The 18,778-nt window shown below is 34.8% G+C and overlaps 2 protein-coding genes across 3 annotated transcripts; one reads left to right on the forward strand and one right to left on the reverse strand.

Moving 5' to 3' along the window:
- Window positions 1-9,399: 9,399 nt before the first annotated feature.
- Window positions 9,400-14,447, reverse strand: LOC103318720 (bifunctional TH2 protein, mitochondrial-like). The gene is made up of 7 exons (XM_008220137.3): window positions 14,053-14,447; window positions 12,580-12,688; window positions 12,101-12,391; window positions 11,544-11,958; window positions 11,140-11,403; window positions 9,709-10,373; window positions 9,400-9,601 (listed from the first exon to the last, which is right to left on the reverse strand). Exons 1-6 carry the CDS (start codon window positions 14,364-14,366, stop codon window positions 9,961-9,963), a joined length of 1,806 nt encoding a protein of 601 aa, XP_008218359.2. The 5' UTR covers window positions 14,367-14,447; the 3' UTR covers window positions 9,400-9,601; window positions 9,709-9,960.
- Window positions 14,448-17,671: 3,224 nt separating this feature from the next.
- On the forward strand, window positions 17,672-18,748 carry LOC103318721 (uncharacterized). 2 transcript variants are annotated; one of them, XR_016127928.1, is made up of 3 exons: window positions 17,672-17,877; window positions 18,020-18,434; window positions 18,534-18,748. XR_016127928.1 is itself a non-coding variant. In XM_008220138.3 (2 exons), the coding sequence occupies exons 1-2, from the start codon at window positions 17,753-17,755 to the stop codon at window positions 18,273-18,275; spliced, it is 381 nt and encodes a 126-aa protein (XP_008218360.1). In that variant the 5' UTR covers window positions 17,672-17,752; the 3' UTR covers window positions 18,276-18,490. The 2 variants fall into 2 exon arrangements, 1 of the variants encoding a protein (XP_008218360.1); XM_008220138.3 differs by lacking the exon at window positions 18,534-18,748 and having other exon boundaries at window positions 18,020-18,490.
- Window positions 18,749-18,778: the final 30 nt, after the last annotated feature.

Genomic DNA, 18,778 nt, shown 5'->3' on the forward strand with positions numbered 1-18,778 from the left:
TTCTTGTGTACCATCGGATTTTGGAGTCTAAGCGAACAGCGATATTGTTTCTTGTTTTGTGGCAATAGTAATTATTAATTGTTAATAGCTGATATTCAAAAAATAAAAAGTTGTTATCATCCTAAACAAGTTTAATATATATATATATATATATATATATATATATAAAGCAAAAGGCAGAGAATGGGGAAAACATTCAAAATACTAGAAAATGCCCTTGGTTAATTCAAACATTAAGAATTGAAATTATTAATTAAATGAGGATAATATGGTAAAAAAAAAATTCATATTTAAAAAAAAATAAAAATCAGATAATAAGTCCTATTTTTATAGAACATAACTACTCATGTTATCTTTTCTTAATTCTAAAAATAAAATATAAAAGAAAAAAGAAAATCAATTGGCACATACGTGAGGGGCTAGTTGTTATTAATTATTTTTATTCACCTATTGTAGTCTTCCTTGTTCACTATCTAAATACTAATTATTCACTAAAGAAATAATAATTAAAACATAATTACTAATTAAAGTAATTACAAAAGTCTAAGATATTACTTAATTATAAAAAATAAAAATAAAAACCATTTTGTGCCGTATAGTCGGACGGCTATACTATTTATATATTAATATATTTTAAGAGTAAATCCACGTGGCTATACTCTTTAAAATTTTCGTATATATTTAAAGAGTACAACTGGGCAGCTATACTTTTAAAATAGGGAGTTTCACTAAAACACCCAAAATGGGGGTTGAAATTATAAAAAAATTCAAACACTATTTAAACATATAAACACACCCAAAACTCATCATTACACACACTCAAAACCCATTTATAAACACACCCAAAAAGTTGACTTTGTGGTTGATTTTGGGTGTGTTTCTATGTTTAAATAGTGCTTGGGTTTTTTTATAAATACATGTCTAGGATTGGGTTTATTTATAAATTTGTATTTAAAATATTTAAAAGAGTATAGTCCCCCATTAATATTTTAAATGTCTAGCTACTCGGCTATACTATTAAAATATTGTATATATTTGTATATATTTAAAGAATATACTTTTTAAATATTAATATATTTTAAAGGAAAATTTGCATAAATACCACCTGAACTTTTGGGCATGTGCATCATTACCACCTGAACTTTTAATTTTTATTTTTAACCACCTGAACTTTGTAAAGTGTTGCAATCCACCATCTACGTCTAACTCTATTAAAGTTTCAATTAAATTTAAGGATATTTTCGTCAATTATCTATAATTAAGAATAATTATATAAAAAACCAGAATTAAAAATACAAAAAAATTAAGCTAACCTCATATCTCTCTCTCTTTTATCTACTCCATCGTCTTTATTCTACCAAATATCATATCAGATTGCAATGGTCCATTAATTTTGTTGCCTTCCTGTATTTCCATTTATTTTATTTTTGCCAACACCTTCCTGCATTCATTTCATGGCTTGCACTATTTGTTCAAAGGCTTGTCCTTCATTTCAATGAAAGTTTGCATATCTAAAAAAAATAATTTCATACTACAATTACTCTCTCTCTCACCCTCAATCCAGCAAACACTCTCTCACCCTTATTGATGTTGTTGGCACCACCTCTTTTATTGCACTTTCTCTTGTTGTGGCCTTGCTCCCCATAAATGGAACATTTTATTTTGACATGGAAGGATCTTGATAGCTTAGATCCAGTAGATGTTGCTGGTTTCTCATCTTTCTCTCTTGCCCTCACTTTTTTTAAAAAAATCTATTTTTTATATAATTATTCTTTGTTATACTTAATTGACGAAAATACCCTTAAACTTAACAAAAATTTTAACAGAGTTAGACGTAGGTGGTGGATTACAACACTTTACAAAGTTCAGGTAGTTAAAAATAAAAATTAAAAGTTCATATGGTAATGACGCACATACCCGAAAGTTCAGGTGGTATTTATGCAAATTTCCCTATTTTAAAAGTATCTTATGAAAGCAGCAGTCTTAAAACTAGAAAAGCACCCCTAAGAATGTCTGGATTGGTTGTGGCATCAAACACCACAAAGCAAATGTTTTCGAAGAAACCAACCGCATAACCAATGACATATCCAGGATTTGGAAGTTGAGTATGCAGAATTTACACGTTGTATGAATATGGGTATGGATACGCTCATACAAAAAATTTCCAAAAACTAGGATACATGTATGGCACTAATAAAATGATTCAATAATATAAATAGCAAAATTGATATTACATTTATCATGTTATAATCATCCATCAAATAAGAAGGAAAAAAAAATCTGAATCAAATGCATTTTGATTATAAAAAAAACAATTAGTACATGTAAAAACAATTAGCATCTATTGCTAAAAAACTAGGCTCTAGTGTACAAGAAATTGGGATTGGGTGTTAAAAAAAATTGGGTGTCCAAACAATTTTACCTAGTCCAAAATAATTATAGAGAATTCAATATCACCCATATCTAATCACGTGACTCTTGCCACGTTTATCCCTCTCTCTCTTTTCCTGGCTTGTTGATCCGTTCTTTCTCTTTTCTATTTTTTTTTCTTCTTCCCCTTTCTCTTTTCCTTGGTCTTTTTGCTTAATCTACCTATTTTCATTTCCTAACAATTTTCGGGTAGGCAGCTACCTACCCAAAACATGGCTAGATCCGCCAGTGTGCATAACAAACTAACTCATATTTGTGGAAGGATGGGCAAGGGCATCCTTCTTCATTATCTATTATATCTTTAGTTACAGACAACAAAGTATTTCAATCATATAAGATAAAGGTGAAAGCAATCTAAGCAATAAGGTGGATTTATGCAATCCTTGGGGTGATGAAAAAACACTAATTTATTGTTTGCAAAATTCACCATTGCATACTCCATGGTCATGCTAATGTCCAGCAATATAGGAAACAACATCAAGATGAATGATAAAATATATTGAGTAACCTTTTAACATACTTCAGACAAGTTCAATAATCAGCAAGTACAGTATCAATCTATTGTGTCTATCATGAAAAACAAAAGACTTTATTAGGACCTTAGAAGTAAAAATCCTCTGAAATATGAGAATTTTATGTTTCTCATATACATGACAAGTAGCTCATCAACTAACTACGCAAATAGAGCTCATTTCCTAAGGAGTTTGCGCAATCACATAAGTTACATGAACTCGGGTATGGGAGTCAGACGAGGGTCAATGCCCAAGTATATCACAGGGTTTGTCTTTCTCTGAAGGTCTTTTATGCATCTGCAATTCCTAGTGCCCCTTATCACTTACATGTGTCATGTCTTATTGACACATGTATAAGCAATAAGATGAAGTGAAGAGTCCATGTAACCTTGCAACATTTATATCACTCATATTTAACTATTTATTAAAGCATCATTTACAAAGAACTGCCTTTAAATTTCTATATAAAACCAACAAAGGTTGTTGAAACCACACCATCAATCTAATTCAAGAATGCCATAATTTGATGTTATTCATTAAGATAAGGCTAACATTCTAGGCGGGATGGATACAGAATATTTAAGTGATGCCCGTGTGTGGGCGTATAAAGAAAAAGGTATTGTAGGAGCAAAATCTAGCATACCATTTATGATGAAAAAATGGCATAAGTCCACGGATATTCGGAAGAGTAAGAAAAGAGAGCTAATGTTGCCAATGACATATTAAGCCTATAGAATTATATGAATCTTTGACGTTTATGATGAAGTATAAATTTGAATACCAATCACAAATGTTACAATCAATCATGTGTTTTATGCTAACTCAAGTATAGACTTCAAAATGAAGAACACTGATATCATAACACACCGCTTCTTGTTTTGTGGCAATAGTAATTATTAATTGTTTATAGCCGATATTCAAAAAATAAAAAGTTATTATCATCCAAAAAAAGTTTAATTGCTATCAAGTATTTTTATTCACCTGTCGTAGTCTTTTCTTGTTCACTACAATTGACCAGTTAGATTAACCAACCCAAAAAGTAAAAACAGTGGCAAAGTAAATTTGTGTTGAATAAATGTGGATGATTTTTCACTGTTCTGCTATGCGGGTAAAATATGCAGATCAATTACTTTACTTTACTGTTCTTGATTGAATGGCAGAGGATTTATTCTTCAACATAAAAGCGTGCTCGTGTTCACTGTGGTTTAATGGTTCTCCTCCTCCATAGCGTCCACTGATTGAAAACACACTTTTACAAGGAAAAAACCATATGATATGTTTGTATTAATTCATGGTATTTGTTGTGTATGAGTGTCAGCTAATTCATGGTACTCGTGTGTTTGAGTTTTTCTCTCATTTTTTAAATTTTAGAAAGAAAAAAAAATAACAAACCATATAATATGTTTGTATTAATTCATCCTCTTCTTAACTTTGGCAGAAGAAAAAAAATCCAACTTGGCTGAATTTAATATTATCCTTGTTAAAGTTGTACGGACGCCCCAACACAAAGTGATTCATTCTTTCTTCATCTTCACCACCCACCCAAAAAAAGGTGCAATTGTATAATATAATATAATATTCAATTAATTGTTGGCACTTACAGAGTTGAACTAAGAAGGAAAGGAAAGGAAAGGAATGCCAAGTCAAAGCTGCAAGAGAGAGAGAGAGAGAGAGAGCGTTTAATTATATATATTGAAAAGGAAAGCCAGTTTTCCATTGGGTGATGGAAGGAAGCTGCTCTTTGTGACTCTGTCTGTCTTCTCCAATTTGCTTATCAGATTCTGAGTTTTGTTGAAGTGTCATTCAACTAATCATCAACCGCATAACATACTCTATTATATAAATTATATGTTTATTTAATTTTTGATTAGCTTTGTCACTGAGTCTTTGATGATTCACGGACCAATAGAAAAATCTAAATTTGATTGTCTTCCTTTTTTCTTTTATATATTATAAATTGCACGTCATTTTGGCACTAGGTGACAACACATGGTGACTAACTCAAAATTTTAATAATGAAAAGGATATTGAAATGATGGAGGAGGGTGGCAGACTTTAGTGATCCATCGACCTTATCCCAAACTGTAGTAGATAATCAACTACTATATTTACTTTAAAATTAAAACAATAAAAAAGTAATAAAATAAAATAAAAAGATGCAGAAAGAAAGCTACAAATATGGCCCCCCACTCCCTCCCTATGTTCTGGCTTTTATCATGTTGGACGAAAAGATTCTATCTTCCCAATGAAGGCTCCATGGTATCTATCTCTCATAATAATTTCTTTTCTTTTCTTTTTTTTCTGCACATTCTGTAGAGGAAGCAGCTCTCTGCAACTTTATGGTAGAGTCTCAATACATTATCTAAGGTGTTTTTTCTTTTCCTTTAACTTTTCCCAACTATCTGGAACCCTGCCATGCCATTTATACCAATTTTGCTTCAACATTTGATCATGTATTGCTGCTATAGCCCCCACGTCCTTGGCTTTTTCAAGAGCTACTTAGATCTCAAATCTTGTTTATTCTATCTGCTGTCCTCCCCCTAGACCTAGAGCTAGACATACATGTGCCCGCAAAAGAAGGGGTCACTACTTTCCAGTACATTATCTTCTGATCGATTCTCTGCCTAGCTAGTCTTTATTATATATTGTCAAGGAAGGTTTTATCATGTTCCTTCCTTGCTATAAAATAAAAGCTTGAGTTCTATAAAAGCTGCTCTGCGCATAATGTGAATATAGAAGAAGAAGATTTTAGATAAACTTGAGGTTTAGAGAGCTAAGCGCTGGGCCCTATCATTTCATTCATGGCCCAAAATCTTTAAGCATTGTGTCATATTATACATTACGGCTTCTTGTTGTTAACCAGGAAGACTCATAGAAAGAGCTAGATATATATATATATATATATATATATATGATATGAGAGGTTGTTTCCAACGTTGAACATTCATCGCCAGCTAATTAAGAATGCTAATTGCCAGTTAACTGGGAAGAGGAGTACATGTGCTCTAATTAATTTGAGGTTTATATATACATACACATATACATATAGAGGTATGTTCCCTAACGTCCAATTATTCTTTGAAAAGAATCAGACACGCGGTGATACGGTAGCTTTTTCATCCAACCACGTTCCATTATCTACCCTGCTCATGTACGTGAAAATACTAAACTAACTTGGAAGATAAAAGATACCAGTTTTGATGAATATAAAGTATTTGTATGCGAACTTGATATAGCACTTCTGCGGTGCGGTGTCAAGTCAACGATTCATTAATCAATGAGAAACAGAGAAAAACCAGAAAACCAGTTGTGTTATACAACGACGATCGATGTCTCTTACAGTCATGGAGCACACCAGCAAATGCATAATAAAGATCAAAGCAAGGAAAAAAACACAACGGAAATACAAAATTATATCTCTTTCGCTGCTCGACCTGGAGGAGCTAACATTCCATAGTTTATTTCAGTTTCCTCCATTAATTTCTTGGCAAACAAGCCAAGAATCAGGAGAAAAGGAGTTGACTAAAAGGCAAAGATAAAAAAAGGAACGGAGAAGGTCAAGGAATATTAAGGGTTGATATATATATATATATATATATCATATGTATAAGCCAAGAATCAGACTTGCCTGAGGTTACATTTCCTCCTCAAGTTCATCACCTTCTTTACTGCTGTAAACCAGGCCATGACTGAAAGTTGAGGACCCTATATCCTCCTCCTGGTGAGCTTTTGGACATGAAAGAATTATCTTCTTCTCCTCTTGACATTCTTCTCATCAACTTCTGAAGCACCATCATCGCCGTCATCGATCCTTCCTTGGACAAGTTCAGTGAAACCCTAATTATTATTTCTCTGGCAGAAAAATCAACTTAAGTTGTAGAGGAAGAAGAAAGAGGCAATAGAATTTTGGGGTGGTTGGGTATATAGAATAGATAGATGTCTTAATATATAAGTAGCAATCGGTTGTGGAAGCGGACGAAACAAAGGTGAAAGGGAAATGAATTAGGCCACGTACGTACATGGGAGGCCCTACTTCACATGTCTCTATGTGTTTTACTGATAAAAGGAATATCCCATTAAGTAAAAAGGACCCCCCCTCTTATAATTTAAAGTTGGAATCTGAGGTGAGCTATCCAATTTGGATCCACATATATACCTAAAAATAAAAACAAAAACAATATTCGTTTATTTTGTGCTCATAGTTGGCCAAAACTTACCCATTGGATTGGACAACCTAATTAGCTGGCCGCTAATTAACTCAATCACTAGGTTTTGTATATATAATAACACAAGATAGTTCTTGGGTTTTGCAGATAATGACTTTATTATAAATGGCAGCATTAGTTTAGTTGCTTATATAATTGTTTTTAGAGCTTCTTGTCAAAATTTTGTCTCTCATGTCAATTTTGTCGTTCAATTGTTTTTGACAATCTCTGCCGACACACCATTGTCAGTCGTTGATGCATATGAAATCCATAATAGAATTCACCTACATCAAACACTAATAGTCATTCATTCGCGCTCTCATGTCCATAGCATATGACAAAGAGTCACATGAGATCTACATATTTTTTTAATATGTTGTACCATATACTAATTAATTTAGAAACATCATTCCAAGGTAAGGTAAGCATGGATTAAATAACTATTAGCTATATAAGAAATGATGATCAACATCATTCGTATATGATCTCAATTGTCAACTGTTTGCACCATGAAACCTATTGATTGAAAGACTAAATTGGCACAAGATGTGGTAGCCATATATAGCTAATTGTGGTTTACTCCGCTGTCGACATTTCTGGTTAGACATTTCTGGTGCCCCCATTTTTGGAATATTAAATTACACCCTTAGCTCTTAGTGAGAGTATAGAGACAGAGACCTTTTTTTTTTTATGTGTATACAAGATTTAAAGGCATGTCCTTTAGACAATTGAGATTCAGTTGAGAATTAGTGCCGTTTAAGTGGGGAAGGTCTACTGTAAACAACTAAACAAACATGGTCTGATTAAGGACGATCGACTAGTACTAACAAAGTCAAGGGGAAGGGGCCTTTTCAAATTGGATTGTTGAGAGATTGATTGGATGGATTTTACAAATTGAAAGAGTGGAGGGGCCTTTTCATTATTTAGGTAGGACCAAAAGCTGATCCAATTGAACAGAGAGAGAGAGAGAGAGAGAGATGTAACTTGTAAGGACCTCACCTCATGGGTAATGCTTTTGCAATTGAAGAAAGAAGCTCTCACGGGTTTGCAATTAAAAAGTCTCTGGATTTTGGTTTGAGTGGAAGCCAAAGCCAGTGAGATTTGGAAACGTGGCCAACCACACTGAGCTTCAAGTGCATCTTCAGAACTCACAGAAACAAAAAAGCTAAGATCCCACTCCACTGAAAAGTAAAATTTTCTACTTATAATGATTTATGAATCTTCAGTACGAAGCACGTCTTTAATAATACTATTAGTTGGTGATGATGGTATAATCCTAAAACTGTTTTTAAACATTATTCGCGTACAACTAGAGCAGGCCCCCGCCATGTCATCATTTCCACCAAACAAGATTTTCTAGCTTCACTTTATTAAGCGTGATAAGTGAGAAAGTAGGAATTGTTGGTTAAAGAAAAGGAAGAAAAAGGGGGAGAGTTTTGTTAGAAAAGCTTTACATGGGGCTCAATTATTTGAAAAACTTACACAAATGACAAAATGTGGGGGCAAATGGAGAAATCCTTGTCCGAATGCATGTAAAAAAGTAGTGGTCAACTTGTCTTCTTCTCTCATTTATCCTCTAGTTTAATATGACTTGTGTGCATGCCAGTTTCAGTGCATGTATAGTTTGCATATCATGGATGTCATGTTGACTGAAAAGTTATGGTCATCCGTTTCATGTTTCCAATTTGGAGCATTGCGTTTCAAATGTCTTTCCAAAAGTATGATGCAAGCCAAACCGAGCAAAGCATGCAATTCAATAGTGGACTGTCTGAGAAATTATGGCCCCAACCAAACATCCAATAGATACCAACATGCTGTTAAAGACATATATATATATATATATATATATATGTAAAAAGAATCAACTAGAAGCAGAGGACATGCACTTCCCAGATGGGGCAGTCTATTTGATCTAAAATTAAGATGTTTTAAAATTGAACTCAGTTCCCTTGGGGATCAAGGCAACTGAGTTCAATTTTTGTCATGGTAGATGCATCTCGTACCAACTACTGTGGTTATATACGCAGCCACACACGTCCTTCAAGAGCGTTGCGTCCAACTACATGAGGACAACTGTTCTATATGAATAAGACCACTTGGGGTATAATTGACTGAATGGCAAATCTATGTAACATATAATACACAAATGGAAGCACAATCTTTAATCACAAAATAGAGGGCACAGATATCTTTTCTTTGGCACAGATATCAGAAGCAAACAAACTAGTCAAGAAAGTTGCAACATCCAAACATTAACATGAACTCTGCATCTGCATTTATAATAGGACATGGCATAGGTACCACCGAAAATACACTCTGAAACTGCCATTCATCCCAAAAATATCGAATAGCAATCAGCTATCAAAATACAGATACAGAACTTGAAATGTTTATATGGACAAATGATATAACAATCTCTGTTTTGATTCCTTGCTGCCTGTAAACCCTCGATGCCTGAAATATGAGGATTCAAGAAACAGATACGATAACGCAGTTAAATAATACCCAAGGGGAAAAGACCGAGGAAAAAGATGAAAGAAGCAGAAGATAATTGCACATACCCTGTTTACAGCACCCTGAGAGGCCAACATCACATTTCTCAAAGAGGTCTCCTGTTTACAAAAGAGAAGGAAAAAAGGGCAAGACAGCAGCAAACCTGTGGCCCTTATAAAATCAGCCACCAACTTTTATCTTTGGTTTTTGACACGACACCAACTTTTATCTGTGTTCCACTATATATGAATGATTCCTTTGTCAAAGCACATAGTTGAGTGCATAAGAACAAACAAACAAAAAAACAAAAAAACAAAAATCTAATACCCCAAAATGAAGGCATGTATTTCAGCCCAACTACTCGCTGTGTAAAGAATGCCAGTTAACCCTTTCCAATTAGAAGACCTTCCTTCTATGAATTCTTTCTGTTTCTTAACTAACCCAGGAAACAATGGAACAAAAGATACACCAAACTGAGTCCCCACTCTCCTAAGGCTTGAACTTGACCCAATTACAATTCCTATATCTGCCTCAAGCAGACAAAGTATGTCACCCACTGAGTCTCCAATGTAAACGGTCAAGCTCTTTCTGTCATCGCGGCAATTTTTTAAAATATCTTTGAAAGATCGAACCTTGTCAATAGGAGACTCCACCTTCTTAACAATATCACCTGTGGAGATGGATTCTTCAAAGGTAAACTCATTTGCATGCACATTCAGCTCGTGTAAATCCCCTGCTCCAAAAGTCAATAAATAGATAATGCTGATCATTTATACTTGGTCACAGGAAAAAGGAACAAAGACACGACACTTAATCAAAAGGAAACAACCCATAAGCAAGAATCCCAACAATAAAATAGCTGAAGGGTCCCAATGAGATGCAATGTAATAATGTATCTTAACCAACAACACATTACTTATTCTTAGTTCTGATGATATGTATGCACACGTATATAGGACTGAGGCAACACAAGAGAGAAAATCAAGATACAGTTGCTCACAGTGATAACTATATGCACTTCAAACGTCAACAATCGGCATCTTATATGCCCACCAAGGGTCAGATTCTAAGGTTTCGAATGATGGCCTCAAATATACATGTACAAGGAAAAATCCATACCCACCAAAATATTCCCATAACTCATATGATCCAGAATTTTATCCTAAATCTAGGTATATCACCTTTAAGGCATCTTATGAAAACGACTGTTAAACTACGCCTACAAAAGAGGTAATACATTCACATCAATTTCTCTTTAGCAAAAGTCAGTTAGGATCATGTTCAATTCATTTTCCACAGAGGAAAAAGAAGGATAATATTTCAATATAGACCAGCTTGTCCAAAACATACAAGATATAGCTACTGGGATCAAAACAATAAAACTGTCTATAGTACTTCCAAGAAAACAAGAGAATAAGCGTAAATTTAGTCTGCGTAATGCACACACATAAAACATGAACAAAAGTAAAAGTTTATGAATGTTCATTAGGAAAATATACCTGATGAAAAGGCTGACCTGATGAGATCGCCACACCAACAGTATGAAAGAACATGAACATTTGCATTCAAGTTTTCACTCTTGACAATTTTCTGGAAGAAATTAATACAACCATCTTGAAGAATGAGACGTTCACCAGCTCTTTTTATATCCTCAATATTAAGACCCTTGAGTACTCCAGACTTCGTAACTCTATTGTTTGCCTTTTTCTCAAAATCTGAAAGTTTTTCAAGTGCTTTATGCAAATTTTTATAGTCAAACACCACTGCAAAACCACAGAAAGTCAAACGGTCAAATCTGAGCAAGTAACCTCTATAAAGGTGCTTTTGTAACAATTTCACACCTTCAAAACAAAAGTTGAAAATTCATGAGTATCAAACAAGATTGCCTTAATTGTTACTATACCTTTTTCAGTTGGAACAAAGCTTTCTATGCACTGCTCATACTCTTCTGTGTACTGCCTGGAAAGAAGGCCCCATGTATTCCTGAGATCAGCTGATGACATCCGAGCAATCTGATTTTCAGATTGATGTTGATCAGATTTTGGTGCTGTTACTATTGCAATTTCAGCCAAAATGGCAGATGAATCAACGACTGTACAGGTCAAATCAAAATCAGAAAATATCATGAGGCGATCTGTTGCGGGGTTATGTTCTTTGATCAGAGGAACTATGGTTGGCTGAACAAGGGACTGAGCAGAGAAGAACTCTATTTCAAGTTTCATTGCTTGGTGATAAAGCTTTTCGATGATGTCAAGCTCCTCGCCTGTCAAAGAGACACTTAGTTTATCGAGCAACTCTTCGGTTTGCGCAGCTGAGGCCTAAATTCAAAGATAACAATATTTGAGCTATAGAAGTAATGAAGGCCATTTATGCAATGCATGAACCTTTTAGAACAGAATCAGCAAATTATAACCAGACTGACCATAAGAAAACAAGGTGAAAAAACTTGATATGACAAACCTGAAAACTTTCAGAAGAGTAATTGTCAATCCACTTCTTGTATGGGTGACTGCCTTCATTGGGATCTAGAAGTGCCTTGAACTCCTTACCTAGAAAGGCATATAGTCTCATGCAAGGAGTCATAGCACCAAGGGTGTAAGCAGCAACTTTGGTTTTTTCAAATGGGGTTGCAAGTTTACCAGGGCCTTTAACTCCTTCAACTTTTCCAGAGGCTGTTGCCAATAAGAAATCTATGTACTTTGCTGCTGCAGAATTGATAGCGGCCTTTTTAGCACCATGTAAACCCCATTCCTGCATGACTCTTATATTTAGACAATGCAAAATGTAACTTAACTGAGTAAGAAACAGAGAATTTCTGCCAATATTTGAACATTAAAAAAAATACAAAAAATTAATAATAAACGCTTAATTGGAATGTTGCATTCAAATACAATTTACATGTCTATTCTTATATTAGACAAAAGAACCCTTCATCATACCTTCACAAATGAATCATGCATTTTCAGCTCCTCCCGAACAGCATTCCTCAACAGAGAAATCGCAACCTTTGCATCATCATCATCTGCACACTCTTCCGCCAATTCATACCTAAAAAACCAAACATAAATGGAAATCAAACAAGTAAATCACCTACCCTAGTTCTAAACATAACTGAAATAAAATGTATTCCTATGCTAAACATTATTTTGGATTGCAGGGAAACGAAAAAACAAAAAACTTACCCATTCAACGCACATAAATATTTGCAAAATACCTAACCCTCCATTTGGTTGCTGAGAAAACTGACAAAAAGAAATGAATACAAAATTTTGAAAATCATGATTTTTAGTTACTCCTGTTATTAAAGAACAATAAAGTCAACCAAATAAGTCAATCATTTAAATTATGCTCAGCCAAATTACCACATAATTTTCTCCATCATAGCCACGAAAAATAAATTTTTTTGTTTTTGTTTTGTTTTGTTTACATTTCAGACCTTTTCTGAGCAGCCAAACAAACCTTCAGTTGAAAATCCTAGCTCATCTTCTGGTAGACTTTTAAGGGAAAAATTTTATATAAAAAAATTCACGACATATTATGAAAATAAATTACAAAAAAGGTGACCTAATGTAAATACCAAGGCAAAGAATGGAAAGGTGCATAGGAGAATAAATGGCATATTACTAAACAATAAAAAGTGTCCAAGACGCATGTGGTTATTCTTTGTCATTTCCTATGTTTCCTCAGCAACCAAAGAGACCAAGAAGTCAAGAACAGATAAAGGAAAAGAATACCTTACTTGGCCTTTTGGCTAAGATTATGCAAAGAAAAAGAAACAGAGGTAAAATCCATACAATGAAAAATCAAGAACTCTGTCTTGGCAAATATATAGTAGATACCGAGTTTTCATCAAACCACATATCCTTTCCTCCTATTGATTAAGCCTCTACATTCACAATCCAAATTCCTATATTTTCCCATATTTTCCCCAAAATCAAACAGACCACAACAATGAAAGCACGAGCATTCGCCAAACCTTTATATTTGTGTTAGGGTAAAACTACCAATATGCAATTTCAAGCAATTCATGAATCTTTATTTTTTGTTGCTAAAAACTGTTATCTAACTTTAAAAAAAGTTTAATAAATGGAACCAAATTTTCCAAATTGACAACAACAAGAAAAAAAAGTCTAAGAATTACAATAACTACTCTGGGCTATACTTTTTTCTGAAACCAAATACGCCTAGAGATAAATAGACATATAAACAAAGGCATAGTTTAATCCTTATTTGCTCAAACACTTGCAGTGATTAAAAAAACTAAGCAAACCCCAGATTCAGATTCCGATTCAGATTCAATCACAGCATTTTCCCAGCAACCAAACAGTCCCAAAAACCCCAACAGAAAAATATACCCAAAGAAACTCGTATAAAGAAAAAAGAAAATGAAATTAAAGAAGGCAACAACTCACGCATGAGCGAAGGCCTTGAGAAAGTGAACATCTTGGGCAATATAATGGCGGAAAGTTTCAATCTTGAGATTCCCGGAAGCCAAAGAGAGCGAGAAGGGAGAGTACATAGCGAAAACCGATTCTCGGTGGAACTTGATCCAGAAGCGGCGAGCAAGACCCACCTCGTTGTCGACAGCAGAAGCCATGGCTGACTTCGGAGGAGGTATGGCCATTGAGTTGAAACAGTGGGATCGGAGCGAGTTGAATCGCAGACGGAGGATGGAGTTGAAGAGAGCTGGGGTTTTGATTGGGTTTGGGGGGAAGAGTATGCGCATCAATCAAGAAAATTAGAGAGAGAGAGAGAGAGAGAGAGAGAGAGTGGTTTGGTATTTGCTGTTTGCCTGCTAAAATGCTCCGTGTGAGTATGTGAAAAGAGAGGGAAGTTTTTATCTGCTGCCTGCCTGGTGCTAGATGGTGTTTTTCACCTTGTTTTTATTATTCATTTCTTTGGTGCATAATATTGATTAATTAATTAATTAATTATACTTATATTGAAAAAATGATGACATATTATGTCAGCTGATAATATCACCTTACAATGTTAAAAAAATTTGTATATGCACTCGAAGTCTTGTATCTGATTACTTCTCTTTAAATATCGTTTGTATAAAAATAAAAAAATAAATTAAACTTTAATCAGCTTATGCTAAAGAGGAATGGAATATCTTGCCGTGAATAAAAAGATGAAAAGAGAGGGGGCCGGGTCTATTTTCTTGTGTCATTTTCTGATAAAAGTATTGCCACGTTGTTTTATTATAGTTGGGCTATTCAAGACAAAGACCTTGTTATACAACTGCAACCATTTTTGATTCTGCCATTTTTGTATACATACGTACACCATATAATACCAACATCTCTTTCAGTTTTTTTTTTCCCGAACATCTCTTTCAGTTATTTGCTCCCCAAAACTTCTTCAGTGGCAGCTGCATCATCATCAGACAGACAGACAGAGACATATTGCGTTCCTTAATTATAGTTAATAAGACCAAGCAAGCAAGGGGGATGGATAGAAATCTTTTGCATCCCAGGCGAGGATTAATTAGGCTAGATTAAAAAAATAATAATAACATTAAAAAAAAAGGGTTCGAATTTCATTCTCTATAATTTAAAATAATTTTAAAAACTAGATTGCTAGACACTCTTAGCCGCCGCTACCCCTCGGTCCCCTTCCATACCTCCTCCTCCTCCTCCTCCTCCTCCTCCTCCTCTCTCCTGTTATCCCTTCTTTTCTCCTTTCCTCCCTTTTCTCTCAAGATTGTTAGTTTATTTTGTGATGTGGAAGTAGTTGCCATAAAACGATGTCGTCGCCATGATATAGTCATCGTATTTTGGCCTACATACACAAAGAGTTGGCTTCATTCGACATAGTTTTGAGCTTTAAGGAGGGCAAGATGTTTGCTTGCATTGGGTTCGGGTTTAGCCAATGCAAGATTATAGATTTAGCTAGTATGTATGACAACCGAAAAGACTCATATAGGGATGGCAAAAATCCCCTCAAGGGCGGGTTCCCATCAGGTCCCTAATCATAACGGGAAGATTTGAGACCCCACAAATATCGAGTACGAGGATCCTCAAACTTGAAAAATTCCCGACGGGTATGAGGAGGGAATGATATTGGCCTCCCCATTCCCTAACTTGACTCGAAAACATATATGTTTATATTTAAATAAATAAATATATAATTATAATATTTATGTTTAATCCTAAGTTAACTTCCCTATCCTAATTCTTTCTAATTTTCTATGGAATTTCATATTGATGTGATTTTGAATAGTTGAGTTGAACTTTATAGTTAATTTGGATGTGTTGAATGATAATTTAATATGAAACTTAATGTTAAAATGTACGATAAATATTTTTTATACAAAAAAAAATCGGGGATTAAGGGTGGGTATGGGGGATAGTCTCCCGATGGGGACGAGGATTCCCTAAAAACTATTAAACGAGGATGGGTTCAGGGACGGATGAGGGGATGGAGAGCGGGGCGGAAACAGGGATGATATTATCATACCCGGCCCCTACCTGACCCATTGCTATCCCTAGACTCATTATGTCATACCGGCTAAACCTCAACATAGCAACACAAATATGAAATGCGCTTTGTTTTTATTCAATAGATAAGAAAAGCTGCAATACATGGCTTATTGAAGTATTAGATGACAATATTCATTTTTAAGTTGGCCGAGCCAACTACATACTTAGGAAGTTGAATTGAAACTGTAGTTAACGTTGACCAAAAAGACAAGTGCATATGCCATGCTCACAAATTTGTTGAGTCCAAGAAGGAATTTTTGGTAGACAATCATCATCACAAGAACATTTAATTGGGAGGTCTTCAAATACCAGTGATGAGTTATGAGCATAATGACACGTAAAAAAGTTACTTATAATGGGAATAACATTATTTTATAATTTTCGACTAATAACATAATGATACGTGAAAAAGTTATTATATGTGTTATTACATTATTGACTAGAAATATAAAAAATATTATAACGTTATATGAGAGTTTCTCTCCTTTGCAAGAGAGCTATCTGGCCACTACCGCAAATGCATTAGCCGATGGTCACAAACTTTGAGGGCGCCTTGACATTTGATTTTGTGGCACTCAATGCCAAGAGAACATTCCGCATTTTCAACCTCTGCGAAAGGAGTGAGGGGTTGGCCTCCAAAGCAAATACATTTACCATGATCACATACTTTGAGGCGTGTACATATGATTAGATAGTAGCAATCAATGCCGCGGCTACATTTGGCCTCAGGCACAATCCTGCCAGCTGCTTCCACTCTTGCAGGTACTCCTTCTTACCTAACAAAACAAGATAGATGGGTTGGGTCTAACTGTTTATAAGAGATGTTATGGGTCAGTTTGTAGGTAGAGAAACCAAAAAAGGAGTTTATCATTACAAGGTCAGATTTGTGTACATAGGATCTCTCCATAAATTATGATATTTTACATGCAATGAATTAACATTAACATCAATTTGCATTTATAAAAGATACTATTAATATATATATATATATATTTAGAATAGTCTTAAAATAATTATATTGCCTAACAAAAGGATAGATCCTAATCCTATTTTGAAAATGTTATATATATATATTTGGATCCGTCCAATTTCAGATTAAGGAAGTTTAATTACTATATAAGTATATAATTCATACTTGTTCATAATTCCGGCCTTTGTTAGGTTGGGCTTATTTCTGTGTCAAGCATAGCTGCTGCGCGCATGGGATTTGGCCCATTATTCTACCTCAAATATACACGGTTAAATAAAATTATATTTGAATTCAATATCAACAGATCAGAGTGGCGCAGCGGAAGCGTGGTTGGCCCATAACCCACAGGTCCCAGGATCGAAACCTGGCTCTGATATAAAATATATGTTTTTAATATGTTTTTCTTTTCCTGCAACCCTTTCACCCTTTCTTTTCGAAGCTAGTGTAATTTATAAATCGAAGTTTGCTTTTTAGGCTTTTTGCTGTATTGTTTATTGTCTTAAGTTCATGTAAAGATTCCTCTACACTCTTGTATATTAATATATATAACGAGTAGGCCAACTACCCCATATACTCCTTTCTCAGGCGCTCCTCCCAGCAGTCTCTTTCATTTCATCTCTCTCTCTCTCTCTCTCTCTCTCTCTCTCTCTCTCCCCCATGGCAGCAGCAGCAGCAGCAACAACATCAAATTCTGCAGATTCATTTCCCAATCTAAAAATCGTAGTAGAAAGCAATCCCTCTGAGTCGCGCTTATCTGAGTTGGGCATTAACTCATGGCCCAAGTAATTAGTCTTTTATAATTAGTCTAGATAGTTATATTCAAGTCATGAAGTTTATTGAATTTCATAAAATTCATTAGATATGATATGATTTCAGATCATATATATTTTTTGATTTTTTTTTAATTGTAATTATTATTTATAGATGGGGGTGTCCACCGGGGAAGTACACACTCAAGTTTGACGCAGCAGAGACATGTTATCTGGTAAAAGGCAAAGTGAAGGTATATCCTAAGAAAGCAGCAGCCTCCTCCTCATCATCTTCATCTCATCATCATCATCATCATCAGGATGTTGTTGAGTTTGGTGCAGGGGACCTTGTCACCATCCCCAAAGGCCTTAGTTGCACTTGGGACGTCTCCGTTGCCGTTGATAAGCACTACAAATTCGACTCTTCATGATCAACGGCCATGATCTTACTAATAAGCTAAGCTAGTGATCATTTGAGCAGAGCAGCCCCATGAATTCTTTTTAGCTTCTGGTTTATATATATATATATATATATATGTAGATGTAGTAGCAGCTGCCATGCCATGCCAGTTCTAAACTTGAAATATTCAGTATGTATGTGTGTCTACTTTTATGAATTAAATTAATGTAAAGTGATGTTAATCTCCTTGCTTGATTGCTTGCTGTATAATTATATATCATATATGCAGGTGAGAGAGAGATTATTATGGAGGTGCAGTGCAGCTGCCATGCCTTTTTTGTTCTTTTGACTGGTCAGCTGCTTATTTTATCATGCATGATGCATGGCATGCAGCTAGAAAAAGGCCTCCTTTTTTGTAGCTTTGTCACGTGAAATCCAAGCTTAAAGGTTTCACATACATTTTCCATACAACAATATAAGAAAAGGCAAAACTGTTTTCTTTCACTTGTTCGTTCTCACCCAAAATGCACACAA

Source organism: Prunus mume, linkage group LG1 (genome assembly GCF_029339155.1).
Source record: "Prunus mume cultivar Tortuosa linkage group LG1, ASM2933915v1, whole genome shotgun sequence".
Taxonomy (NCBI): Eukaryota; Viridiplantae; Streptophyta; class Magnoliopsida; order Rosales; family Rosaceae; genus Prunus; species Prunus mume.

Bases quoted from the DNA above. Each gene is read 5' to 3' on its own strand.
- LOC103318720 (XM_008220137.3), bottom strand. From the start codon at position 14,366: ATGCGCATACTCTTCCCCCCAAACCCAATCAAAACCCCAGCTCTCTTC. The intron at 12,392-12,579 runs GTATGATGAAGG...AGAGTCATGCAG, and splicing joins TGCATGATTCATTTGTGAAG to GAATGGGGTTTACATGGTGC. The intron at 11,959-12,100 runs GTTTGTCATATC...CTTTGAATTTAG, and splicing joins ACTCTTCTGAAAGTTTTCAG to GCCTCAGCTGCGCAAACCGA.
- LOC103318721 (XM_008220138.3), top strand. From the start codon at position 17,753: ATGGCAGCAGCAGCAGCAGCAACAACATCAAATTCTGCAGATTCATTT. The intron at 17,878-18,019 runs GTAATTAGTCTT...TATTATTTATAG, and splicing joins GGCATTAACTCATGGCCCAA to ATGGGGGTGTCCACCGGGGA.